This window comes from Calonectris borealis, chromosome 3, assembly GCF_964195595.1.
Source record: "Calonectris borealis chromosome 3, bCalBor7.hap1.2, whole genome shotgun sequence".
NCBI lineage: Eukaryota > Metazoa > Chordata > Aves > Procellariiformes > Procellariidae > Calonectris > Calonectris borealis.
This window is the reverse complement of record NC_134314.1, coordinates 76,837,935-76,865,856: the sequence shown is the minus strand read 5'-3', so window position 1 is coordinate 76,865,856 and position 27,922 is coordinate 76,837,935. Positions and strand designations below refer to the sequence as shown.

The window sequence follows — 27,922 nt, the reverse complement described above, 5'->3', positions numbered from 1 at the left end:
GTTCTTGGTTTTTTTCCAAGTCATTGATAAAAATTTTCGTGGCATAAGGCCAAAAATCAATACCTTCAGGACCTTTTTGGAAACACACCTGCTTAATAATGATTGCCCATTTACAATTATATTTTAGACATTCCAGATAGCTAAGTTTTCATCCTCTTAATATATGGCAATTTTGTATCACTCTAGATAGTTAATCAAAATCCCAGGTGGCAGCAAGACAAATGCCTTAGTCTACTTCATGAACTGTCCTACCTTTACCAACAAAATTTCAGTCAAATTAAAATCAAGCAGCTGTTCTTAATACAAAACCCTGGTCTCTACCTTTTGTTCATCGAGTATCTGTTTCCTGTAAATACTGACCATATATAATTTTTGTTGATGTCATTAAGAAAGAAAGGTTTTGAGCAGCTTGCAGGATCAAACCACTCGAAAACACGTGTCTGCCTGTCTATCTGTCTATCCAAATAAAATGTTTCTTTATCTAAATGTAAGCACTGAAGGAAAACTAATGCTGAGAAAAAAAGGCTTTGTGTTTAACTTGAAGCGTGAAGAGTTGCTGATTAATCTAATATTTTCTAAAAGGAATTCTATAATAATAAAACAGTTGTTCAAATAATGAAAATTCTCAGTAGTCTCCTGGACATGAAAAACTCCTGTGTCTTCTATTCCCTCAGGTATGTACATTATGGGAAATTCATTCTAGCTGGAAAGTCTATCTTTTAAGGTTTAGTTGGTGGCAACAAGATAGTTTTGAAAGACGGAATTGTTTTTAGACTTTATGGAAAGAGGTAATCAGTCTGTGTGGCAAAATAGAAGAGTACAAGCTTCCCTGTTACATGATATGCATTGTGGATACCTAATTTACCACATAAAACCAGCTTCCAAAGTAATTGGCTTCATATGCAACACAAATACATTTAGCAACAGATTGCTACCCCACTTGATACTTGACCTTTGAGAAGGTGCCAGAGAGTCTGACCTAGAAAAGTCTCCAAAAGCAGCTTTGACTGGTTTGGTTTGGACCTCCTTTTCACAGACTCTCCCAGTCCACAAAGGTCTGTACAAGGCAAAGAGAGTCTCCTGGACGCACAGCCCCAGGAAGGGTAAAACCCGAAGCTTTCTAACTGTCCCTAGCTCTGTTGAGCTTTTTCTTGCAATTTGATCTCACTGTTCATAACCTATCGTTTTCCCCTAGCATAATGGATACGGTCCAACCTTCTGGCTAACTGCTTCACTTCATAGGTACCTAAGACACACTCAGGATTGGGATGAAAGATTTATTAACTGGGGAGCTATTGAAAAATAGCACAATATAAGAAAGTTAGTTTCCTGCAGTAGCCATTTGCCCTATCAGGCTGGCTGTCTCTGCAAGTAAATGTAAATGGTTCTACAAGTGGTGATAGTACAAGCTGCTTACAAAAATATGTTAAAGATGCACTAAATATGGGCTCTATCCAAATACAGTGGAAAGCAGGTAATTCAACAAGCCAGTGCCAGAGACAGCAGGGAGAACACTTTAATTCAGACCTAAACACTACCATATACCAACATAACAAGATGACTTGCAGTGAACTGTTATGGAGTCTCCCTAATGACTCTCCGAGAAACTTCCCTCTTCTCCCCAAAGTGATAAAAAAAATCTTGTTTAATTGTTTAAATGGAATATTGTGATTCATGAATAAAATAGCAGCTACGTCTGAAGGCTGGAAGGGAAAACAAATAATGCAAGAGCAATCTGCTGCTATACCTGAGTGCCCCCAACAGGTCACAGCACAGATGAAGCAGATGACATGCTAGTGGCAGGAAAAGAAGCTGCCAAGTAATGTATAGCTGCGCTTCTCTGCTATATCATCTGCTCTGACAACATTGCGGAATGTATTGGCCAGTTTCTTGATATTTTGACAGGGGAATGATCAATTTTAACAGATCTCTCCTATCAGCTGCTACTGCAACTCATATCACTGCTCACTTTTTCTTTAGAAATGTTGTGGGCGTTTATATCCCTGGAAACTGACCAAGCCTGAATGGCAAGGGGAAAGTCCTTTTGATTTTTTTTTTTTTTGCTTGCAATACTTGCTAGAGGAATTTTTTTTAAGCATATGCTACAGAATATGAATGTTAAGTCAGTCTTAAACTAATTGATATATATTTACCCATTCAGGCAAAAGTAATGTCATCTGACAATTCTAATTAACCAGCTGAGTTTAGTGCAGGAAACTGTCAAATATGATCAACAGTGCTTCTGAAGTATTTGTGGGTCAAGATTTTTTGAAAACTACACTTAGAAAAAATGTAAGTTTCCTCTTGATAATTCACATGCAGTTAAAAAAAAAAAAGAACAAATTTTCACTGAATAATTTCTCCAGTTCATAATTACTAAACCAAAGCTATTTTGTTAGTATTCTCAAATCTGTATCTTTACGAGTATACTTCCTTACAGCTCTGTGCTTTCCCACCCAGTCCCCTGGCTTCAGGTACTACTCAATGTGAGTGATACTTACACGCATCTCTCAGTTTCTTCCACTTTTCTGTCTAATGTCTGATTTCTATCCATCTCATTTGGCTCACCTTTTGGATTTGTCATCACCATCCCATCACTCTCTCTCTAAAATTGAGCTACTGCATTTAACTCCTGCTCCTCTTTACACCACCTTTTTTTTATAGCTGGAACTACACAACAAACTTTACACTCTTGCAATTTCGTATGACCAATGATGTGCATCTCTTTTCTTCCTATTCTGTATCTGCTTTGGATGTCTCCTAACCGCCTTCTTCCCTGCCTTCAGAGGTAATTGGAATCCATGTGAGTTCCTCAGCTTTGTCTCCTCTGGATTATCAGAACTTTATTCTCTTTTAGTTCTTGTCATAGGCAGGGCATCTGTACTTTCTTACTCCTTTTTTAACTTCTTGTCTGTGCACTAGACAAGTAAAAGCAATTTATTTTTGCTTCAACAGCTGAAATAAAAAATGGGGAGAAAGAAAGGAGAAAGTACTTGTGATCAAAACTAATTTAAAAGGTATCTTTTTCCTGTCAAAATCAAAAAATATGTCATTTTGTGTAGAACCCAAATTTACATTTGTTTTCTTGTCTGTAACAACTATCAATGAAAAACTTGAGTGCTTCTTGAAACAGAAGAATTCTTTTCCACCCAGCTTTTATTAAATTCAGAGAGAGGATTTGAACCCCAGTGTTCAGGGTCTCAGGTGGATGTAGAAGACGGGACTTCTTCCATCCCTTGGATGACTTTGATCTGCTTTCATAGAATATGCATATATTCACTCTTGTGACCTGAGAATTGGAATTCCTGGGAGCCAGTATCTACTTCAGTGAATCTCAGTTGCACAATTTGCATCAGCATCAACTGGAAAGATTTCCTTGCATCAGTTACAGCCTTGGTGGTTGTTACTTGGAGGGGAGAAAGGAACGTGGATTCGAGCTCCACAAGGGTCACAAGGAACAGAATGTTTATCTCCAGCACTCCGTCTATTCAGACTGATCCCACAAATACCTGCTGGAAGATCACAAACTTCCAATAGTTTGTAAATACAGTGCCAAGTCATACACTGTGCTTAGTCCACTTTCTTCATTGCATCATATTGCCTCTCATATATTTAGTTTGATTTCCAATGCAACCTACTCCGATGTCCTCCCTTCTCAGTATTCTTTATTTTCTATTTTCATACTCCTCACCTTGTGCTTTCTTTCATATCATTCTGCAAACTGCAGTCTTTTCTTTCTTTCCCACTCCCTACTCCAGTTTAATTTCATCCATGAATTGTGTTGCATTGGTCCTGTCAGGAGTTTCTTATCTAAGTATTTTCTTGGGACTGCCTTACCCAATTTTCCGTGGCTCTCCAAAGTCAGGCAAATTCTAGCCCTCAAGAAGGTGGTTCTTTTCCCAGCCTCCTTTGTGGTGCTCCTGTGGGAACAAGAAGGAGCTGATGCTCTGAACTTGCTCTTCCCATCCTGCCACTGGCGAGCAGAGGAGCCCAGTAATTCAGGAAAAATAAAGTAAGGGTGCTCCATGGAAAGCCATGTCAGTCCATCTCTTTTTAATCTATGTTTTAGATGACACTTTTGTAAGTATTTTTACAAGTCCAATGAGTACTAAGAGTTTTGTACTTTAAGTTCCATAATTACATTATGGAACTAATTCTTTTTTTTTTTTTTGTATGTGTATAATACATATAAATAAAGTGCTTAGTCTGCATTATGGACTAATAGCCTCCACAATCTAATTTTGAAACACACAGATGGTTATTTGATTTATAGGAGCAGTAAAAACAATCTGACTCCAGAAAGTAGATTTTCTTCCCTCTGAGACCATTACATGCAGTTAAAAGAAACAACTAATTGAATTACCTTTCAGAGATTAGAAATTTTGGGTTTACATCTACTGTTAAACTTTTGTCCAAAGTTCCCTGCAAGGCTACTACTGAGCAGATGCTTTTAGGTGTGAGGAAAAAAGGGAAAATAAAGAAAACTGTACCCAAAGTGTGAAAGCAAAATTAAAATAGCGCAAGGCACATGTGCTGTGGCAGGGGACGTTGGAATAGGTGATCTTTTAAGGTCCCTTCTAACCCAAACCATTCTATGATTGTATGATATTAAAGCATAACTTGCAAATTAAATAACATGGCAAGGAATCACTGTGTTCACAAAGTGTATTTTGAAGAGTTTTCTGCATCCAGGTGCATTTCAGTTTTGTCTTAATATCTGAATCTCAATGTAACTGAAAAAACTGCAGTCCGTAGTTAAGCCTATTTTATTCCTGTGTCAGTCCAATGATTCAATTTATATTACTCTTGATTTACAACACCAAATAATTGAATTTCCACTGGTTGAAAACACGGTACCGTTCTAAGACTCAAGGGAAACCACCCCAATCTGGAAAGGGGGGAGCAGGGAATAAATGGTTACAATTATCTAGCCTCCGTGTCTATGTCATACTATAATTTATAATCATTTATAAAAATCATTTCTAAAGGCCCTGACAAGTCTTTATAAGCAAAGATTGCATGAAAGAACTTCATGATATGGATGAAATACCATAAGTAGAGCTGGGAATTTTTTCCACTCAAAATTTTGTTCCATGAAAAGTATAGATTTGCGTTGTCTGGGACAATTCACAAACTGAGGGAAAAGTTCACAACAGGATGCAGTTTTCAGAGAAAAAAAAAACCAGAATGTTTTACGACTACCTTGTTCATATACCTTTAGCTCTCTTAGCACTAGTGGTTTAGAGTAAATCATATTTTTAAAACCTTTTTTTTTTTTTTCAAATAAGCATTGAAATATATGGTTCTATGGTGAATCCGGCAACCATTTACCTACCTGTACTTCTGAGGACCTTATTACAGTAGCATATAAATGCCTGACATGCTTTGCTCAGAAGCTGATTTCTAGCAGCAGTAGATGGCTGGTGATTTCTGTGTAATTTTATGCCTCCATTACCATAGTGTTTGATGTCCTCATGACTATTAATGGATTTTGCCTCTTAACACTACAGTGAAATCAGCAAGTATCATTCTCCCTCTTTACAAACGGGGAACTGATGAGAAGCATAGATTAAGTGACTTGCGTGAAAACCACAGGAACGCTGTACTGCGGCCAGGAATTGAAATCAGGTGCCATGGATGCCAGTTCAGTCAAGTTCCCCGTATATTAAATAACTTCGTAAGAGGTTTTTCGAAAAAATAATCGGAGATATTTTTCCTCCTTGTAGCATGCAGAACTGTTTTATACATGATGAGTGCATCTCTAAATAGGAGAGATTTCTAATCATTGAGTAATAGATATTGTGAAATATTTTGAATGTACAGAAGAGTTAGGTTCATCTTTTAATGGCAGCTCTTTACATGTTAGATGTCTAGCCTAAGTTAGTTTTCTCAGCTTCAGCTGTAGCACTTCCACAGGGGGATTCATCCTACCTATCTTAGGCATCGCATGTAAATCAGCATAAATTCCCTATTTGGGATCTTGTTTCTTCTCATTCAATATATTTGGAGCCTATTTTAGTTGTTTAAGTTAGATGTTTAATTTTTGAAGAGCTAAAATTGTGTGAGGCAATTCACAGTCTAAGCTATTGAGGTACCTAAACCTTGGTTTCAAAAATAGCTTAGGCCAGGTGACTTAGGAGCAGAATTATTGGAACTGAAGCACCTATTGTGGGAGTCACCTAATTTCAGGTGTCAATATCTAGCCAATTGTCTGATCTCTCTTTATAGAGAATAGAACAGGGCACTCCAGGGCTCAGTTCTTCTCATGCTGATGTACAAATCTAAAAGAGAAAAGATTAATTGTGTCCTAATTCTCCTGTTAATTATAAAAGGCGTCTAAGCAACCAGAGCAACTGTAGGCATCATCACTGCAGAAATCTAAACTAAAATGAATCCTACTTTAAATCTCCAGTTGAGAATATGAGGCAAAGTAAACCAGTGGTGGTTGTCTGCTGGAATATCCTTAAATATCTCATCCAGACATGTGATCAAAAATATATCACAGGGTCCAAAGACATTTAAGGGCTTTTGAAAATTGACTTGCTTTAAGCATGTGGATTGCATCAATACTGTGTGATATGTATGGCTGTGGTATATAGGAATTATAGATATAGATAATAGATATAATCTGTCACTATATGCAAATAGTTAATTAATAATTCATGAGTAAGTGTTTTGGTCCTTTACAAGCCTTTTATAAATGCACCCTTAATGTAAAGTGAGTCATTTTGTTTTGGGCCACAGAATACAGCATATAAATCCACATATGTTATGTACGATTGTGTTATGGCAGCAAACGTGTATATGTTCTGCTATTACATGTGTTGCTTGCTGGATTTTAAGCTGGTGTACAGGCACAAAGAAAAAGAAATTGGAAAATGACATCTTATAAATGTATCTGGACTTTGAAGGTAGAAAACAGTCTGGTAACTAGATGTCAAGATGTGCAAACGCATTTAGAGGATCTTTCTTGTCTTCAAATTGATCATTTGTTTGGCTTTTATAGTGTGAAAATCACTGATGAGAGTGTTGTACTGATTTGGCATGAGTCCTGTGCAGTATAAAATGTCGAATTGGGCAGAATACGACAGCTTTGTCCACCTTGCCAGTAGGTGGACTGGACATTTCCTTTCTGTAACTTTCTCTAACAAGACAGATTGATTCCCATCTTACCTATCTTCCATTTTTATGTATCAAAAAAAAAAAAAAAAGAGAGGAGACGGGAGGAATCTCTCCATGCCCTTTTATGCTAAGTTAATGACTGGAAATCATATCCTTTCTTTCAGCTGAGAATTTATAATGGAAACGCTGACAGAATCTCAGCTACAGTGTCACTGGTGTTTGCCTCCGTAATGAGAAGCTGCTAACTATCCCACATCCAGCATAATGTTCCCTCTTAACGGGGTAAAACAATTGCCGTCCTCACCTTCAGGTCCAGTCTCTGCCCTGAATAAAAATTAGGTCAGGAGAGAGGTTTGCAGCTGTGGTTACCCATATTTCTGTTCAAGGCCAGCAGAACAACTCAGAGCACTCAGCATGTATTTAGTACAAGGATCACAAACTTTACTGAAAATTGTTAGAGTCCAACATTAAATATTTATGCCATTACTCTAGGTTTGAGCATAATAATAACATAGAAAAACACCAGTTGACTTGTTGAGCCCCCGCATTCAAGGACACTTTGCAGGCATGTGCTGTACATTTCTCAGAATACTGATATCTTCCAGATCCAAGATCCTTGATTCAGGATTTCTGGCTGCCGTTCATATACTCAGTGATATTTTGAAGGCTTTCTTTCCTTTTCTTTTGAGAAAGACTTTACTTGGATTTTTTTTTAATTGACAAAGGTGGATACTTTGGTAAATTTTTTTTCTGGGATGCCACACTTTTATGTCTATATGTTAGAGTGTTTTAAGAAGTCATATACTATTTTTAAAAAGCCAGTGTAACATGACATGTTATGGCAACATCTGCAGAAGAATCTTTTTAAATATATGCAGAAAATATGCAGTGGGGCCCCTGCCTTTGTAATTTAAAATTCTTCTTTTTATCCTTTCTGTATGAGGTTTTGGTTCTGTTGCTTCAGTTTTCCTTGTGGGATTTCTTTGGAGAGGGGTGCAGATCAGGAAGAGAATTTTTTGTTTGTTATCCCCCCCCAAAAAAGGGAACAGGATTTTCATGAGCAGTTATGGGAGAAAAGTTTATGAAGCACTAAATACTGTTGTGAGTGCTGTAACATAAAGCTCTGTTTTGTTCCTTTAGCACACCATAAAGTCATTCTGCTTGCATAGAAAATTCATACTACTCCCTTCTTCTTTGGCCTTTTGGATTTTCCTGTTTTCTTTGGGCCTGTTAGGACCAAATGCTTTCATTTATTTCACTCTACAATAGACCAGATTTATAGGCGACTCTGAAGCCTGGTTTACAAAGGTTTTATAGCCACTAGCGTGGAACTGCACCAACGTAGAACTCTAGAGTGGACGTGATTTACATGTACACAGCATGATTGGTACTTGCTCAGCTTATCTCCATCTGAAAGCAGGGTAAGTTAGACCAGGAAAAGTTATTGCAATGGCATCAGTCATTTTAGAGTGGGCGTTATTGTCAGTGAGGATACAGTGAGCATGTTAATTTAATTTTGCTGTGTGTCAGTGCCTCCATCGTTAAAATGGAGACATTTCCATAACCTTTTAGGCTATTGGAATGGAACTAGATGAAAACTGCAAAAACTAAGAAAATTTCCTGGGAGACCCTGGAAAAAAACAACACCTAACACTGAAATATATGTATATCAGGGAATTATTTTGTGAATCAGTTTCATGAAATTTATTTTGAAAATAAAGTTGACTGGGCAATTTTTACAACCCTTTAGCTCTAAAACATTATACTGTACTTCTACCTATAGATCCTTGGGGGTTTTCGTGGGTTTCTTTTCAATCTGTATACAGGATTTATCAGTATCTGTTGTTGGGCTATATTTATGATGTTTACAATAATTTTTTATAGCAATATAAGAGCTCTGGAGGTTACTTACAGAAATAGTCTGCTGTTTTCTTGATTTTAATATCCCACACAATTTTCTGGTGGCGAAGATGGTAGCTGCGAGTCAGAAAATGATGCATATGATGTGAGTTGGAGCAGAGTGACACCCCATTTAACGACACTGTGAAGTTTTAGCCTTTTGACAAATAACCCGAACTTAGCATGTGAGACATTAGGATGGTTGACTTGATTATGTGGGATAGATTCAAGTTCAAAGTTTGTGGGGGTTTTTTTTGTGTGCTGTTGGAAGTTTAACACCAGTCTGTTGTATTGTAGTACAACCGATATCAGCGCTATGGGGCTGAGGAGTGTGTGCTGCAGATGGGAGGAGTGCTGTGTCCAACTCCCGGCTGCGGAGCGGGTTTGCTTCCTGAACCAGGACTGAGGAAGATTGTGTGTGAACCAGGCAACGGAATAGGCTGTGGGGTAAGCACATACATTTTCCTACTAACGGTGTGGGAAACAATTGATATGGTATGATGTTAGAATAAGGGGGGAAATGTTTTTTTTTCCTTTTCCAGTACTGACTTTGAATTGCTTTTCATACCAGAGTGGGATACTGTAGCTCAATATACAATTTAAATATAGCACCATGGCTTAGGAATGATGACTTCATCATGTAGACTATGTCCATTCCAGAATTCTTTGCTTTATTTGGTTTAAGAAGTTGCTGAGTAGTTACAGTAAGAAATTGAACTGTGCAAATGACAATCCAAATGCGCTTTGACTTTCTTCTCCTAGCACTCAACAAAACCAAACAGGATCTTGAGCAAACTGTTCGTTATTATTAACACCAACCATCTTTATATGTCATAGAAAAAGGAGAGAGAGCGAATGACCAGTCTGTGATACTACAGTGACATTGCTTATGCATTTTAAGATACATGATGAAAAGAAATACAGAAATGTTTTTGTTTTCTCATAAAAATTGCTTTTAAGCGGGGGGAATGCACAATTAATGGTGAATTTCTGGAAAACAAAAACAGATGACATTTGAAAGTGTTTTTGCTAAGAGGCCAAATCATATGGATCAGTGATTTTTTTTGGCAGTAGAAATAACAGGTACCCTACAAGAATCAAGCTTTGGGGGAAGTAGAAATATGTAGAGAGAAATCTCTATATAAAACAACCTATTAAATGTTAGGTCAGAGTGACTAGCTGATGTTTGTACTGAGTGACTCTTTCCATGGTTGGTATTATTACCGAATTCCATGCAGGCTATGAGAGAAGAGAAAATATCTATATTTATAAAATATTATCATTCTCTTGCTGTTGTCTTTCCTGTGGAAAATGCACTTTTTATTGCAGTTTTGATGTTGCCCAAACTGATACCGTGGAAGAATAATTGTTTGGCGAACTAGGAAGTTGCAGTAACTTGTCTTCTGTGAGTAGGTTAACATCTGTTGACCTTGGTAAAACTTCCTATCTGTCCATGCAGTGGTGCATGTAAAACAGAGTACTCCCCAGACTCACTGAGCAGACATAGGGCTATAAAATAGCAGAAGGTGGGAAAGTAATAAGAAACAAGACTGAGTAAACAAAAAGAAATGCCTCTGGATTAACTATTAGGGATTGGTTAAAAAAGATAAAATCTCAAATAATTTTTACTCTGCTCTCTGCCTTGAAGTGGTGAAAATCAAACTGTGTTTTGCAGCTTCATTCATCATCATTCTGAATCTGAAAATGCCCTGTAAATAAAGTGTACCTAGCATAAAGGATTGATGTATTGCCTGGTTTAGCAAACTGCTTTGTTTCCTTTTATGGACTCTGTGCTGTGCTTGCTAGTGACCAGATCTGCAGCCTTGAGTTTAACCTCACCCTTTGTTTTGGATTATGTGACGTCTTGAACACTAAGGGGTACAATTCACTGAAGCTGAAATAAGAAGCAAGAGGCTGGTCTGTTTTGGTAACATTAAGGCCCTTCCTCAGAATCTATAATGAAACAGGGTGAAAACACATGTCTTTGAATCTTTCTTTGCACCCTGAGAAATGATAACCTCAAGGAAGATTTGTCGCAGAAGATTTCCTGTGGTGAGGGTCCTAGCACTGAAGTCAGCTGCCTGTGAGAAAGCTGGCTGAAGGTAAGGATCTACCTGAAAGGACACTAAGACAGTTAGGAAAGCTATTTATTTCTACTCTGTTTTCTGTAGTCACTTTGAGTGTTTTCTACAGTGGGTTTTTTCCCAGACAAAACCTGGCCTTTTTTAGTGTGAAGGCCTTCCACTCTTCTTTATGGAATCCAGAAACATCCATTTCAGAGCTCTGGGTTCCCTCACGAGCATACACAATGATTTACAAGCTCAGAGAAAGGCCCAAGATGAAGAACATCCCTTTTGTCCATCCCAATAAAGGTAGCAAAAGATGCCTTGCAATACTTACCTGTACAGCTTAGGTGAGAGACATGTTCCTTATTGAAGCTGGTAAGCAAAGAAATAAGGAAGGCAACGTGAATCTGGAGATTCTCTGTGAATATCTGTGTCATCCTTTAAGCTGTACTTTAGACATGTAGAGGCTCTCCTGGGGTATTTGAACCTCTGTCTTTGGGTAAAGTTCAGACTTGATAACATATTGCTAACAGCAGAAGTTACATCTAAGATCAATGGTCTGTTATTCACCCAAAAGCCCTTGTAGAAAAATAGTTGTCTACTGCACAGAAGAAACTGATTGTTCAGGTCTGAATTGCAGTATAAGGGTAGCTAACAACTGTCAAGTAGATGAGGATTTTGATTAACTGATGAGATGGATCAAGGGAGGGAGGAGGGGTAGGTTTCAAGAAAAAGTCGAGACAGTAAATTGAAGGGGTTTTCGGCAGCCATTTTAGAAAAGGAGAGGCAGAAGAACGCAAATAGAGAATAAGCTGGCCACCAGAGACTGAAGCAAAATAAATATTCCATTATTCAGAGAGAAGACTGTGTGAGGCAGTCCCAAACATGCAAGGACTCCAACCAAATCTGAAAGAGCATCGAAAAATGAACAGGTAACTGAGCCAGGCCAGGATACAGACATTTTGCCTTCCTCAGTTTCTTTCTCTGGTATGTGAAATGAGGAACTAGAATCTCTTTTTGCAAAGTCATTGCTATCAGTGTCAAAGCTAAATATGAGTCTCCAAGAGAGTGTTCTTAATTTGCTAAAAGGGCCTTTGGGAAAGTTAAAGGTGGTGGATTTTGCTTTGTCTCAGGAAATTTGGAAACAGCAATATGTAGGGCCCAGAAACAGCCTGGTAAATATCTAGACAGAACTGTACCAAAAAGGTTAGGAGAGAGGTTTAAATTTAAGCATCCCCATATGTACCCTCTGCAGTCAGGCATTGCTATTATTCAGGCTTTCAGGCAAAGAAATAGGACAAGAAGAGAGATTTATTTTGCCTTGAAAAGTAACATGCAGATATCTTTTTAATGATTATGAATAGTCCTCACCATGTTGTGGTACCACTGACTGACCTCACTCTTGCCTAATCTTTCATATTTTTTATCACTAGCCATAAACATATTAATTGATTTACCAAGATATAACCATTATACACTGTTGTTCTACCTTCATTACTATGCATCAGACCTATGTTACTAACTTTTATTGCTCAGATATAAAATTTTGATGTATTTAATACAAGAAAACAGCAACAAAACATAGAAGACAGTACATATTGTACCAGCTGGCCTGGGTACAGGAAAAGCTGTGATAATCAAGGCATACAAAAGCTCTGTGAATAAAACATTTTTGTCTTGTTTTATATTATACTGGCGTATTATTTCCTACATATTAAAAAAAAGTTTGGAGTTAAAAGCAGGTTAGAATGGAGCTTCAAAAGGGACTATACTACCTGTTTATTAAAAGGTATGCCTTGGTTTATACACATACCGCTCATCTGTCTTGCAAATCGTCCACTGTCAATATCTTTCAGTGGGATGATAACTGACTAATGTGTGATTGCATCCCAGCCTTTGCTCCACAACCGTATAAATATTTAGCAGCATGCAATATCGGTTGACCTATCCTGTGGAATGGGGTGAAGTGGGAGATCGGGGATAGTGGAGATAGAGCCTCTGTAGGTCTTTTCCCCTTGAGTTTACTCATTCCTAGCATAGTCTATATAAGCAAGAAAAAGAATGTATTTCCAGAGATACTCTGTGGTTTTATAATCCCTTGCTAGGAGACCTGACTCTTGAAGGTACCAGCCAGGTTCATGGAGGTCCTGAGACCACTCTAAATTATCTTAAGGTCTGGGCGACAATTTAAATGGTCTTAGAAACAAGCTGTCATAATTGATGTTTTTCTGGCCCTTCATTCGGATCCCCTAATGTGAAACTCCAGTCCTCAAGTGAGTACTCAACCTTAGTGTATTAAATGTGCAATCATAAAGGAAGTTTTATAGCCTTGCAAAGGGAGCACAAAATTTGGGATTATTTCACCTCTTTTACACCATATTTACTGTTCTGTAAGCATAATGCCACTGAAGAACATCAAGGTTTCACAAAAGATGTGTTCTCTTCTAGGACAGGTGAAATTTTAAGGCTGTGGACTGCAAGAGGTCCCTGAAAAATCAATAGATATAAATACCGTGTCTTCCTTATAAATAGAATTCTTAGGCCATTGTATTACATAGAACAAAATCCCTAAGGCAATTTCATTCTTCCCAGCAATTTTTTCCCATTGATTTCTTCTTGCATTCTTCTTCCATGGCTAAGGAAGCGCATGTCAAAAGCAATTGCAGCATATTTGTAGAATTAATGATTGTCTGCCTTTTTGGAAAGCTTAATAGAATAGAGGACACTCTAAAATAGTTACATGAGAAGTGCAATACACATTCCTGTTTGCAAAGCTCTTTTTTGTAGTTCGTTATCTCATGTTTATGCATTTCCTAGCATGCATTTTTCATCTTCAGTGAGTCTTTGCACAATAATATGCATGTAGGCAAACCCTGAATAATTGGGAAAAATACTTTGTTTTGAGGAGACAAACCTGAATTATAAAAATTCCAAGCAACAAGTTCCTATTCATTTAATTTTGATAATTCAAATTATGATTTTATTAGTTGGGTGTGTCCTTCTAAACTTCTGGAGTGGGGTGTTTATTTTAGGGGTTTATATCTCTGTTGGAGTGCTATATGAGCGCACTTATACTCCCTCTGGGACCCTAGCCCCAGAACTAACTTGCAAATACTGATTCAGAACTATTTCATATATATGAAAGTGCATAATATTTTGTAAGAGTACCCCAGTCCAGAAGTGAAAAGTAGTTTCCACATCTGGCAGTTATAAGTCTTTTGTTGTAAAGTTCAGCTCTAATGCAATGTATTGTCATGATCAGCATGTACTTTCTTTGTGCAATTTCTATCCCGGGGATATTTATTCCACATATTTTGCCTGATCAAAATGTTTGAAAATCTGACTAACCTAAAAGACTTTATTTTCAAACAGAGATGTAGGTATAAATGTTTGGTTCAAGACATGCTTTGCTTCTTCATTAGCAGTACCAGGAAAATCTTGAATATATGTAAAGAGAAAATAGGCACCTTTTAAAATACTTCAGGATATAAAGACAGTCAAGATGAGTAGTGGTAATTCAAGACAATCTTTGAAGACATTTGCACTGAAAAAAATCTTTTTAATTTTACAATTAGATGAATAAAAGGTCATGGGTGAAGGAAGACTGTGTGCAGTCTGAATTTTTGTCTCGGTTTTAAGATGAGAATGAAAAGTTGAAGCAGGAGCAGAAATAAGAGGCTCCGAGGTTTGGAAAAACAGAGGAATAATTCAGAAATGAAAAGACCTTCAGACCTTTATGACATTTGCGAAACACTAAAATGGAAATAGGAGATAGCTGCTATCTAGTACCTGTAGTAAAATTGAAGGGTTACTCTTTGTTATTCCATTTCAGGTATCTGCCCTTGTTCCATATGTCATTAAATTTTTGCTTTTAAAGAAATTCACCAGAAAGGTATTACCATGGATAAGGTAATAGCTAAAGATATTGCTGAGATTAAGAAACCAACTCACAGCAGGAGTGTTTCATAATATTGTATAGGGAGTTTTTTCAAGGGGAATGAAAATGAGACAGACATTTTCTATTATTGCTAAATGCTGAGTTGCTAGCATTGTGCCACAAGCTTTAAGCAGTAATCGTGTGTTGCTTTCTTCTATTGAGTGGGCACTCTAGCCTTTGGAAAGTGGAATTCCATCTTGTTGACACATTATGCTTCAGTAGCTAAGCAAGTTGTTTCATTGCTAAAATATGACAGGCTTTCTCAGGCTGACCAAAATTCTTTTTGGATTTGTAGCTCTTTTCTGGTAATGTTTTACGTGATTTAAAATGAACTGTAAAAACATGGGGCTTTTTAAGATGTGGTAGAATGTTGATGTTTTAATAAAACGTTTACCCCAGAACAGCACTGTACAATTCACAAGCTATGTAATGCTGTAAAGGTGCATTATTTCCATTGCCCATATCTTGCAGTGCTGCAACTCGTTGATCTGGTGACTGATCAGCTGTCAGCAGCGAGTGGATAAAACAATCTAGAGAATGTTTCCATTATTAATAACATGGATCACATTAGTTCATAGGACTAGCAAAAGCAAAACAAATACTTTTTATAAGGAGAACAAATCAATTACTTGTGCTTGGCTCAATAGGTAGAAGAATAACTGCTTTTTCCTTTACCTCCCAAATCACAGAGAACTAGCTGGTAAAATAATGTTAGAAAACAACATGTGAGTCTTCTCAGCTCTAACTGAGATAGAAGTGAAACTTCATTAGTTTTGTCTGCTACACGTCCAGAATATTATGGAATGTGCCATATTATGTGATCAAATTCTGTATCCCTTGATTTATGTAAGGTATAGCTTTTCCCTGATTTCTGCATCATGCAGGCAACTGGAAAATGACTGTTGTACATGCACGTTGCAAATTTTTTATTGAATGTGCAGGGTCTTCAGTGTTTTGGCTTGATTTATTATTCTGTGGCTTACCTAGTAGTTCACCATTTAAAATCTGTCATATGTGGTCTGAGAAAGAAGGAGCAAGGAGGTAGAGAAAAGAGGTAGTTACCTGTTAAAGGAATGAAGGCTGCTGGTCTCCGTAATCTAGCATGAGAACACAGATAGCAGAATAACACTGTATTTGAGTCAGGGAAATCGTATTAGAGAAAAATAAGATAAAATCCAGTTCTTGCTTGTAAAGATAAGTCAAAACTGGACACAGGGACCTAGGAACTAGAGAGGATAAAACTGGTCTTTATGAATGTAAACCAGCTCAGACTTGGATTTGTAAACCAATGTTTTGCAGAAGATAAATGGTCCCAATTTTACCAATTTGTTTGAAATAGGAATGAGCTAAAATTGCAAGCATGTGAGACCCATTTTAAATTGAGGGCTGAGATAAAATAGGAGTCAGTTTTAAAATCTTAGTTGATTTTAGGATTTATCAACTAAATCTTAGTCCTTGTAAACTGCTAGATCAAACAGTCCCCTGGAAAGGTGCTACGGGTTTTCATATTAGAGATACCAAAGACTCAACTTTGTCATTCATTCAATATTCAGATTCCAGAGATGAAGCTACTTGGGCTTCAAATTTCTTCACCTGTGGAAGGAGAACAACAACATTTTACAGTAGATGAGATGCAAAAATATGCACAATTTAAAATATCCACAGCTTACTGTAAATTGATTGTAGCACATAGACTCGGAAAAACAGTTCCAAAAAAAGTACCTTCTCTTGTTTACTGCGATTCCTTTTCTTAGGTACCAGTTGAGTATATCATACTCTGATGCTCAGGTCAGGATTAAACTGATCACCAAATTTGAAGGAGAAGTCAAAATTTTCTCTCAGGTCTCATTGGCAGGGACTTGACATTCTGTGCCAAAGTTGGTGGATGAGCTATATACCATCTCCAGGAATTTTGGGGGCATTTCTCACCTAGAAATTCCTTGTTATTGCAAGAGCCTCAGGCTTTGATGACATCTTTGTCTATTTTGGTCTATGCCTGTGGCACACTACAGTTTAGTCTCTTGATGACTGAAGTGCTCTTGTCTAATTAAAATAATTGGGCTCCATGTAGCAGTATCTGGGTGATATTTAATGGCTTATGATGCTCAGGAGATTATATTAGATGAACTCATAATTCTGTCAAGCCTTAAATATAATGGAAGTTTATGACTGGAGAGGACTTGGAACTACTTTTTTCTTATTACTCCTCTCCTCTTCAACAAAGTGCTTAGAAATATGTCTGACAGTCAGGGGACAATGTTTTATCATGTGGCCCATCAGGAAAGGCATGGAGTACAACAATAGGAGAGAAGGAGAAATAAACTGTTTATAGCAATCTCCAGTTAATTCTGCATGTATGGGAAACTGAGCTCTGTCTTCTGACTTCATATTCCACTTACATACAGGGTAAGATTATTCTCCCTTTTATGATAGAAACATTTTGCACATGATGGAAAAGTGTAGCCATTTTAAACCAACCTGTATTTCCTTCAGCTAATGGATTTAAAAGTCCTGGTTATAACAGTCTGTCCCGGACCACAAGAGGTGCCTGAGCTTTCCTGCTTATACAGTTTATATACTGACTGCAGTTTTATAATCGATAAGACGAATACAAATAAATTTATAAATTAGCAGAACTAGGGGTTAATGGAAGATTTGGTATCACTAAACAGATCTATCACTGAGTCACTGGAGGGGAAAGCATAATGCAATCACCAGAGGATGTGCTGCTTGAGAATGGCAGCCACTGAGGGGAGGATTCTAATTGTGTAAGAGGCTTATTTGAGCAATCTTCTAAAAAATTTCTGTATTTGAACAGGAAAGAGAAACACGGGCTGAATGCAGAAAATCACTTATAAATGAAAAGGAGAAGAAATATGAATCAAAGTAAGCTTGTTTATTGCCTTTCATATGAAGTTTCATATGAAGGCCTCCTGAGGCACTTCGGATTGTATTATTGCATTATTGTAAAATGCAAAAGCTGCTTAATCAATAAGAAACAATGGAGTAAAAAGATAGGACCAGAACAATAAGATCTTAGATTAGAATGAATCTATTGACTGGCATTTGTAGCTTAGCCAGGGAAAAAATTCAAAGTTCTGAATGCTAAAGAAAAAATGTCCTTATTATGTGTCTGGTATAATTCTGACCTGTAGCCCAACTCAAAAGTAAATCACAAGGCTCATAATGTGAGCAGCTCACATAGATCCCAAAAATCATTGCTTTCTACAGCTTTTGTGGCACTTGTAGTCTTCATGTCATTGGATGTCAGAGTAAAAAAGTGCAATAGAAATTTGGAGTCTAAGTCTATTGTGTGTAAGTACAAATATGGAAAGCAGCAGTTTGTGTCAGTTTGGAACTTACAAGTAATGAGACTTTTTTTTTTTTTACTAAATTAAAAATGTTTGCAATTTTTTATATTTCTCCATTAGCTGATCAAAGAAATGCCTGAAGAGTTTCTTCCTCAGCTTTACCTTGCCTCTCTGAAACACGTACAATCTCTGTTGGTCAGCCAGGTTCTTGGTTCATTCTTTCAAGGCTACAGCAACGTTTTCCATGTGGAGGACATAAAATCATTACTTACTGAGACTGTGAAACTTTTTGTGATGAAAAAAGGAATGGCACAGAATGCACAGTCCAAGTATACCATAGGGAGGGGCCATAGAAAAGCTAGGGGTAGTGTGCATTAACACTTCCCTGAAGGACATCTTTTCTTGAAGACAAACAAACTGTCTACAGCTTCCCAGTGCTCCTGTTGGACTTTCAGCTATATAAGATTTCTTACTGGACCTTTAAGCCAAAGTTCTTTCAGACATCTTTTTGTAATTACAACAGTATGTCTGTGGAATGAAGCAAAGCGACTGCTTGTCTTTTCATCAGTACAAGAGAAATGTTTATTTTTCATTGCACATGTTGCATTACTTCCATACACTGTATAGAACCCAGATTGACTGGGCACTCTATAATGCATCTGGTTGGGCTATGCATCTTGAAGAGTGGGAGGATGTAGTTATTCAACCTGGCAGGCAGCCAAATACCACACAGCCGCTCGCTCACTCCCCCCACCTCAGAGGGGTGGGGAGAGAATCGGAAGGGTGAGAGGGAGGAAACAAACTCGTGGGTTGAGATAAAGATAGTTTAATAAAACAGAAAAGAGAAAATAATAATAATAAAAAATAATATATATAAAATGACCGATGCACAATGAAATTGCTCACCACCTGCACTGACCGATAACCAAGTAGCGATCGGTACTTCCTGGATCACGCCTACCATTCATATACTGAGCATGACATCACATGGTATGGAATACCCCGTTGGCCAGCTGGGCTGGCTGTCCTGGCTGTGTTCCCTCCTCCCAGTCTTGGGGGGTAGTAGCTTGGTAGCTTCCTGGAGGGTAGTTGTTGTTTACAAGATACTTAGCAACAACTGAAAACATCAGTGTGTTATCAACATTCTTCTCATACTAAATCCAAAACACAGCGCTAGGAAGAAATTTAACCCTATCCCAGCCGAAACCAAGACAGAGGAAAATGGCATTCAAAAGATTTAAAATATAACTAAATGTAATTTTCTTACAGAAAATAAACAGCTTTTAAAAATAATATTAAGTGGAACAGAGTTATTCTGAGATCAACTTTCCTCATCACTACTACTTCAGTAAGGTATTTAATAACGATGTCACATGCAGAACTTTATTATTTCAAAACCATTTCAAAGAGGTAGCAAAGCCACCATTCCACAATCAAAGCTGATTCTGAAGTGCTGAAACAAAGCTGATTTTCAATTATCAGAGTCCAAAAAAAGCATCTGAATACTGTCTTGATTGCTGCAAAACTGCTATCTTTTCATGTTGGATAACTCAAAACAAATAGATGATGCTTATGAAGCTTCAAACAAAAATCCACTTCTAACAAAGCATAAGCATAAAAAACCCTCAGCCTGAAAGAGAATAGGGAAAAGTTATAAGCTTGTGAAAGTGAGTTTAGAACAGAAGTTGCATCTCAACGTTAACAATGATATTAAAGTCACTAAGCTGTAATAGAGGGAGTAAAGAAAATGTTACAAATTCAAGGGCAAACTATGAAAATAAAATTAAAATATAATGACCAAATTAAATAAAAGACATCCCTTACACAGTAAATTAATAATAATGAAAAAACAAGGACATAGATTTGGAGAACAATGACCAACTGTAATTCAGTGGGAAATAATAGAAAACCAGAATGTAGTATGTGCTCATAAAACCATCATGAGGGAGAAGAAAAGGGAAAATTCTGATAATATAATATATCTGTGAATGGAGGCCTTGGCTAAGGGCAGAAAATCATGGGTGGATAACCAAGTCTCAGTTAACTCCATTTTATCCCTAGATTTCTCAAAAATTAAATCATTCATACCAGTCAATTTTTTTTTTTTTTCCAAAAGCTCTCACGTTAAATTGGGTGACAGTCACTACCATGATAGAAAATCTATTCCACTGACACTTAAAAGACATAAATGAAGAGATAAAGAGTAAGGTTTAAAGGTACTGGTGACTCACTTGTTCAGACTAAGTGAGCAGTAAAATAGGCTGGTTAAGCTGGGCGTTGTTTCCATTAAGAAATATCAAATAGCAGTAGTATGTTTTGTACTTACCTCTGTCATTTTCTCTTTATGCCAGTGAAAATGCTCACATAAGTAATACCAAGTAATGACAATGATGTCTCTTATGCACAACTCAAATGGTTATATTAAGAAAGATTGACTTCTAGGCCACCAATCTAAAGCCAGTGCTTGATATTAAATATAATCTGCAAATAAAAAATAGGCATGGGGCATGTTCTACATCATTATCATATATAAAGAAAGCTTGACAAGACTTTGTTTTCTACTTAATTTTCCCTTCAAACTAAAATGAATGTAAATTTTATTTCCTTATTTTGTTTAGGGAACTTCTTGTATGTCTCTTAAATGTGCTTTTTGAAATTTCTTAATCTTTATGGTAAGGATGTTTATGTCAAAATTTTATTGAGCAGAGTAGTTATGAAAAAAAAAAAAGAAATTAGTTGAATATGCCTGTTGTTGGCAAAGTCTTTTGGTGACATTTGATCTAAATCAGAAAACTAAAATCTTAAAAAATGCCAGAAGATCAAAACTGAAATCCACAAGATCCCCACTGGAGATGGAGGAGGAGTAAATAGGAAAATGAGGGCAACAAGGAAGCAGCCTTAAGGTGAGGTCTGAGAAGAACTGGTGGGATCTTACTGAGTATTCAAAACTCTCACAGGAACACCAATATCTTCACTCCCTCTCTTGACTTGAAGGGTGAGAAACTGCTCCTGCATTTTGTGGGAACAGCCTGGAAGGAGACAACAGGAACATTAACTTGCCTTCTCTGCTGAGAGCCATGACTTTGTGTGAGGCACCTCTTGTTGCTTGCTTGGTCCCTAACGAGCAGGTGGAGATGGAGAATAACAGATAGTAAAGTGGGGGTTTCTCCAGAGATCCCTAGCAGAGTCTGGAAATGCATATTCTGTAGGAAAACCTGTAATTTATTAAATCCTTTGATGGGTGGGCCTGGCATAAAGGAGCAAAAGAGTAGATTACAGTATGTGTGCCTTGTCTGTGCATATTCATAATCATGGGAAACTGCCTGCCAAATGTGTGTATAAATGAAGATGGAATTGGGATGGTTATATCATGAACTGTGGCTAGAAATTGCAGTGCGTGGGTGTGAAAGGAGCAGTGGGGGGACTACAAGTGTGTACAGACTGAGTGGGCTATTAAGTGGATGAAAGCAAGCGTTCGATGTACAAAGAACAGCCCAGCCACATGACCGTGATATTTTGCATGAGTTCCTGGTCATTGCAAAATTTTTATGTGAATGTATATTGATTAGAACCTACCAAATTTTGTGTTTTCAAGTATCTACAGTTATCATGTTTTAAAATACTTTACACTGACAGGAAGCTTTTTCTGGGCATGAAGTAATTACCTGAAGTTATTCAGGAAAGTGTTTCAGATTTGGAGATGGAAAACAATGTGGCTGCCAAACAGTACCATTGCTCTGAGCTAGTAACTCACCATATTCTTCTATCAGAAGAGTGAAAACAATTGGTAATTGGTGAGTTAAATAAATCAAAGAGGAAATAAAATTAGCAATAAATGTACAATACAATAATAGCTCTTATATTCTGCTGTGATTCTCACCAGTGGTGTTTTCATAATATGCATCACAAGCTTTCACTGTTCAGGGAAACACATTAGTGTTTTTGAATTGTTTTTATTATAAGCCATGCAAATAGTGTTTGTCCCAGTGGGATGTGACATTAATTATTAGTAAAAGATCTCTTACATTATTTCAGTCAACAGAGAACGAACAGTTCAATCTTTATTTTCAGAGTGCGGCATATAATATTCAAAACTGCATTAAAAAACATTTAACCCATGCAGAGTATTCCTGCTGAAGAAATGACATATGGCAGAAATAAATTGCCCATTTGCAAATGTTTCGTGATTGCAAAAATGTTATCTGTGTAAATCAAACATGTTCTCCTTCATTATGTTTCAGAAAAAAACAGTATTTAAATTCTTTCATATGGATGGCCAGTGGTCAATTCCTGAAGTAAAAAAGTTTGATTCTTTTAGAGATGGAATTTTTTAGAATAAGTCCCCTAGACAAAAGCAAACAAAAAAATCAATCAAGCAAAACATACTTCTTCTACAAGTGAAGCAAGAGGAAAACAGTGACTTCTGGAAAGTAGCAATAAGCAAACTTGGGTAACTGATACGAAATCAGTTCTAAGCCGAAAAAGGGAGCTGACAATTCAGTAAAGAAATTGAATTAAGGGCACAATGGTAAATTATCTCAATGTAAAGGAAGACTAGGAAGGATAAGGAAAGACCAGCTTGCTTGAACAACGACAATTTTATGACCTGAAAAGTAAGAAAGAAGTGCATAAACAATTTAAGTAGGTTTTCCCTACAGAATAAAAAAAATTAAGTAGGTTGTGTCACTAGAAACACATAGAAAAACAGAAAACACACAGGGACAAAGTCAGAAAGTGCAAGAAATGAAATAAAATACTTCTAATATAAAGTCTACCAAAGAATATTCAGAAAGATTTCCATAAAGAAGTAATAGAAATAGTAACATGAAAGATCAAGGAAGCTGTTGGTTGGCTTCTCATGGGAGAGGAAAATGTATCATTAAACAGCTCCAAGAAGGCAAAAGTGTTTACTTGTTTTGTTTCAATCTTAATTTAAAAGGTCAAACCTGCTCAGATAGTTAGCAGAGCTAAAACCAGTGAAACAGAATTAAAACTACCAAGTGTATAGGGAAAGGACAGGATAGAGACATGTTTTCAAATCAGCTGAGCCTGATGACGTTTTTCCTGTGGGAATGGCTGAAGAAAATCCAGAACGTTAATGATCACTTCTAAAAATATGGGTAGGGAAGATTTTGAAAAAGGCAAAAACATGAAGTCTATGTCTAAGAGGAAAAAAGGGAACCTGAGCATTATAGACCATTAGGTTTAATTTGAATTCCTGAGGGAGAACTGTAGCAAATAATCAAACTACTGCTAATTAACTAGAGGACAAAAAAAGAAAGTCTCAGGAAGCATGGATTTAACAAGAGTTTATCACATCCATCTAACTTTGTTATGCCGGAGTAACAGGACTTGTGAGTAGGAGAGAAGTAGATGATGTTATCTATATTGAATCCAGTAAAGTTCCTTATATTATTTCATATGAAATTCCCATAGGCAAACTAGGAAATACAAGATTTCATTAGGTGGATATGTAATTACTTGGAAAACTGTCTATAGACTATTTATCAGCATTTCACAATCAAAGTGGAGGGATGTTTCAAATCTGTCCTGAGGTTGACAGGTTTTAATATTTTCTCTGATGCCTTGATAAATTATTGTAGTGTAAGGCTGTTAAATTTGCGTAGGATAGGTAGCCAGGGGGCAGCAAACAGTTTGGAACTTGATAGCAATTCAGTAAGGATAAATGTAAAGTTTTTATACTTAGACAAGTACAAGCAGCTGTATGTTATGGGAGAATAAATGCTTAGAGAGACAGCAACATGTCAAAAGAGGATCTGGGAGCTGCAGTGGATCACAATATTACCTTGAGTCAACAATGTGGTAGTGTAAAAAAGACAAATGCTGAACTAAGGTGTATAAATCACAGTAATTATTTCCCTTAATCCAAAACAACAGATTAAATGCACAGTGAGGAAACTTGAACCTGAACAATGACCCTATTTTCCTTTCTGATGTTATGACTCAGTTAAAAAAGGAAGGTGTCCATTTTAAAAATGCTCCTTATCCAAGAAAAGGGTCTTTTTTCTACCGTCTTCCCAGTCCACTTGGTTTTGAAGAAAATGAATTGGTGAGATGTGCCATCAACAACTTTCTCCACATCTGCTTGACTCTCTGCTCATTCCAATCTATAGCAGACTTTGCTCTAGAAATATTGAGTCCCAAATAAAAGCCAGCTGAAACAGATAAAATCTAATAAGTGCAATATTGCAGAATGCTTATATGCTGTCAATGACTAACATACATAAACCTAAGGAGAGTTCATGTCCCTGGTGGCTTTCTAAATACTGCTTTACAGAAAGCCAGTCCTAGCTCAGAGTGACATTAGTTCTTTCTCCTCTCTTGTGAGTTCCCACTGCCAGAATTTGATTAGATAATCTTTTTCCTTCCAATAGCCAGCTGCTTATTAAATGACACTGCTGATACTTCATGATAACACAGAATAAACTAGCCACCGTGTCACAAAATCACTGTGGACATTTTATGAGGAAAGAAACATTCAACTTAACCTTTAAAAAATAAATCTGCCTAGTTCCTACAGTCCATGATTTCAGAGCTCCCAAATGTTTGAGCCGTCTCCCAGCACTTCGGAGAGACGGGGCTCTCTCGAAATGACATAGGAAAGCCCATACTGTAATCAGACCCATTCTGCAACTGATGTGGTTGAAAATTTTCATGGAAACTGTGGAATCTGAGGCATAGCATTGTGTAAACAGAAGGAAGCTATCCAACTGCATCCATATACAGCATTAATATTAGAATAAAAGAGAATCAAGAAAGGTTTCAGTCACTAAGTCCTTCACCTGCCTTTTTTCTCTTAGTTAAGGTCATTCACATTTTATGCCCCATAAATCTCACAATTATTTTATTGTATTTTCCCTTGAATGTGTATTAAAGTGGGGAAGCACCATCACTGAGATCCAGAGACCTTTTTTTATGCATAGTAGTTCTTCAGTGCTGTTTTCTCCTTTGTCCTTTGGACCAACCTACTCCTTGTAGGAGTCTTTCTCAGAATTAATGATTCATAACTGTGCTCTGTATGTGTGTGTAGGTGCATGTGTGTTTTCCATGCCTTTTTGTACTACTTAATTCTGTCATTTGTCTTGTGGTTTCACCTTCTCACCCCTCCTTACCAAATTCTATAAAACCACATTTGAAGTAAAGCCTTCAGAACTGTTATCAAGCAAGTGAAGAAGTATTTCAATCTTTCTTTCTCAGGTATTTTCAGTTAACTCTGCTTTAAAACATAAAAAGATCCCCAATTTTTTGCATGAAATTTCATATTTATCTTAAAACTTCTGAGTACAATTAGATTCAGTTAATTCCCTCCATATTTTATTTGGAGTATATTGGTTCTTCAGTACGTAGCTATTAATGTAGCATTTCTATTTCTTCTGTGAATGTGTTCTTTTACCTTTCTTGGTGTATGGTTTATTTTCTCCCCTTGTACAATCCTCTCAAGGCAGCACTTAACCTCGAGTATTATTATTACTGTTTTTAAATAACGCTGTTTCTGCTATGTGAATTCATTGAAGGCATTTTTCACAGTTTCTCCATTTTATCTCTTTATTGAGACTTTCCTGTGATTTTACACAGAGAACAATACATATACACAATGCAGCAAAAGATAGATTTTGGAACGTTTGCGGGCAGCAGAGAAGTCTCATTCATTTAAACGTACTCCTGAAGTACAACTGTGTTTTCTATGGCATTTTACCTTGCGATATTTTTATTTTGTGAATAGTATAATCCCTTTCATAGACCTTCATTTTATTTTAGTATTGATTATACAGTTGCAATGAGACTTTGTCATTAGTTTTTTCATGTATTCCTGCTTTTCAGACTTCTGTAGCCAAACCTTTTTATTTGAATACGCTGAGAAGATGAGTAAGGAAAAATATTAGCTTTCTAGAAGTGGAATATTGTTCATATCTGAGTTTCCTTGTCTTGTGGGGCTTGTTTAAAATAGTCACCCAAACCAGAAAAAAACAAATTTGAAAATCAAGTTCAGTCACCCTTCTTATTTAATCTGTTTTGATATTAAAATTATAGGAGCCAAAGGCATGTTATCATAAATGGAAGCTGCAGAAATATTTCAGTGACAGCAATCAGGAGACACAACTTATTTTTTCAAAGCTTCTTCAGTAAGTTAAGAAGGTGTTTTTGCACATATGCATATATGGCACCTATGAACAGTTGATGGAAAATGCACAGAAATATTAAAAGCAGCAAGAACCCTTTATCTTACTGATACCAGTGCAACTATCTCTTGTTATAAGCTAGAAATGTATTTAGGAAGTGAGTGAAGTTCTTAGTTTTTGTATGGACTCATGCATTTGACTATGTCTAAAAAAGCATATTAAAGCACGTATTTTTCTCAAGCATCTGAAAAGATTTATTTTTGGATCCCAAAGAATGGTTGTGTGCCTTGCAAGCAATATCCCTAGAAATATAAACCTAGCTTCTGAAAAGAAATTAATATTTAACAAAATTATGTCACATTATGATTATTTCTGATGAAGTAGTTGTGACTAGTATTTTAAACTTTGATCAGAAGGAAAAAGCTAATGGGAATCTTAACTGGGAGTTTCCTTTTGCCTTAATGTCACTTTTGGCATTGGCTACTTTCATTTGCCTGGCAGTCTCCTTTGATTGTTTGATATTCTAAGCAATTCAGAGTGGCTCCAAGATCTTAATAATGATAGGACCTCCTTGCATGCTATGCTGTTTTCACTCAGGTGGGAAGAATCTTTTCTATAGAATGATTAGCTGTTCATATAAGGCCTTTTTTAGATCTGATCTCTCGTGACTAGTCCTGGAAAGCTTTTTGCCTTTGTACTCTTTTAAACTTGAAAACATCATATAGGGAAGAAAAATTAGAATGGACAGTTAAAAAGCCAGAGGTTCATCTTTCTAGCTTGCTTTTTGATTTAAAACTAATCATTTTTTAAAAGTAACAAAAGTTACTCTTTCTGACCATGATAGGTACAGTCAGATCAAGCAGTTATGTTATCTAGTTCAGTTGTACCATCATGTAGCACAGTTTAACTGTAGCTGTCATGTCATTAGAACTTGTACTGCATCATTTAGCACTTGATTGTGGATTAAGGAATTGAAAATAGTGACTAATTAAGTGAACTGTCAATAAGATTAAAGGACAGGGATGGAATAACTTCATATGTTAACATTCTGTTCTTGTGCATACAAGCGAGCTCTGTAAATAGCTACAGAGATAAGAACAGCACAAGATCATTCCAGTAAAATATTATCACAGAAATTTACAATTCCCTATTTTCATTATTAGAAATACTCTGAAAACGTTGCTTCAAATGTTTCTGTTTCTACATTTTTCAATCTGGGTTTGTCAGCGAAGGAAATTGGAAGATTTTTTCTGATGTCTTGACTTGCTCTACCACATATCTAGAGTAGGTGAACACCACTTTGATTTGTTTTCTCAGAGAGCTGTTTCATTCCATGTACTTTGAAGTAATGGGGAAAAAGCCGGGCAATATCAGCAGCACAGAGAACCGTGTGTTGTTTCCCGTCATATGTAGTGTCATTTGGAATGTGAAGATTAGTCAAGATTG

The 27,922-nt window shown here is 36.7% G+C and overlaps 1 protein-coding gene across 1 annotated transcript in view; it reads left to right on the top strand.

The window, feature by feature from the left end:
• The window catches only part of PRKN (parkin RBR E3 ubiquitin protein ligase), an 808,128-nt gene that overhangs the window by 675,599 nt on the left and 104,607 nt on the right, over positions 1–27,922 (top strand). The window contains exon 9 of the mRNA XM_075146290.1: positions 9,319–9,468. Coding sequence (XP_075002391.1) covers positions 9,319–9,468 — 150 coding nt within the window. The remainder of the gene's footprint in view (positions 1–9,318; positions 9,469–27,922) is intronic.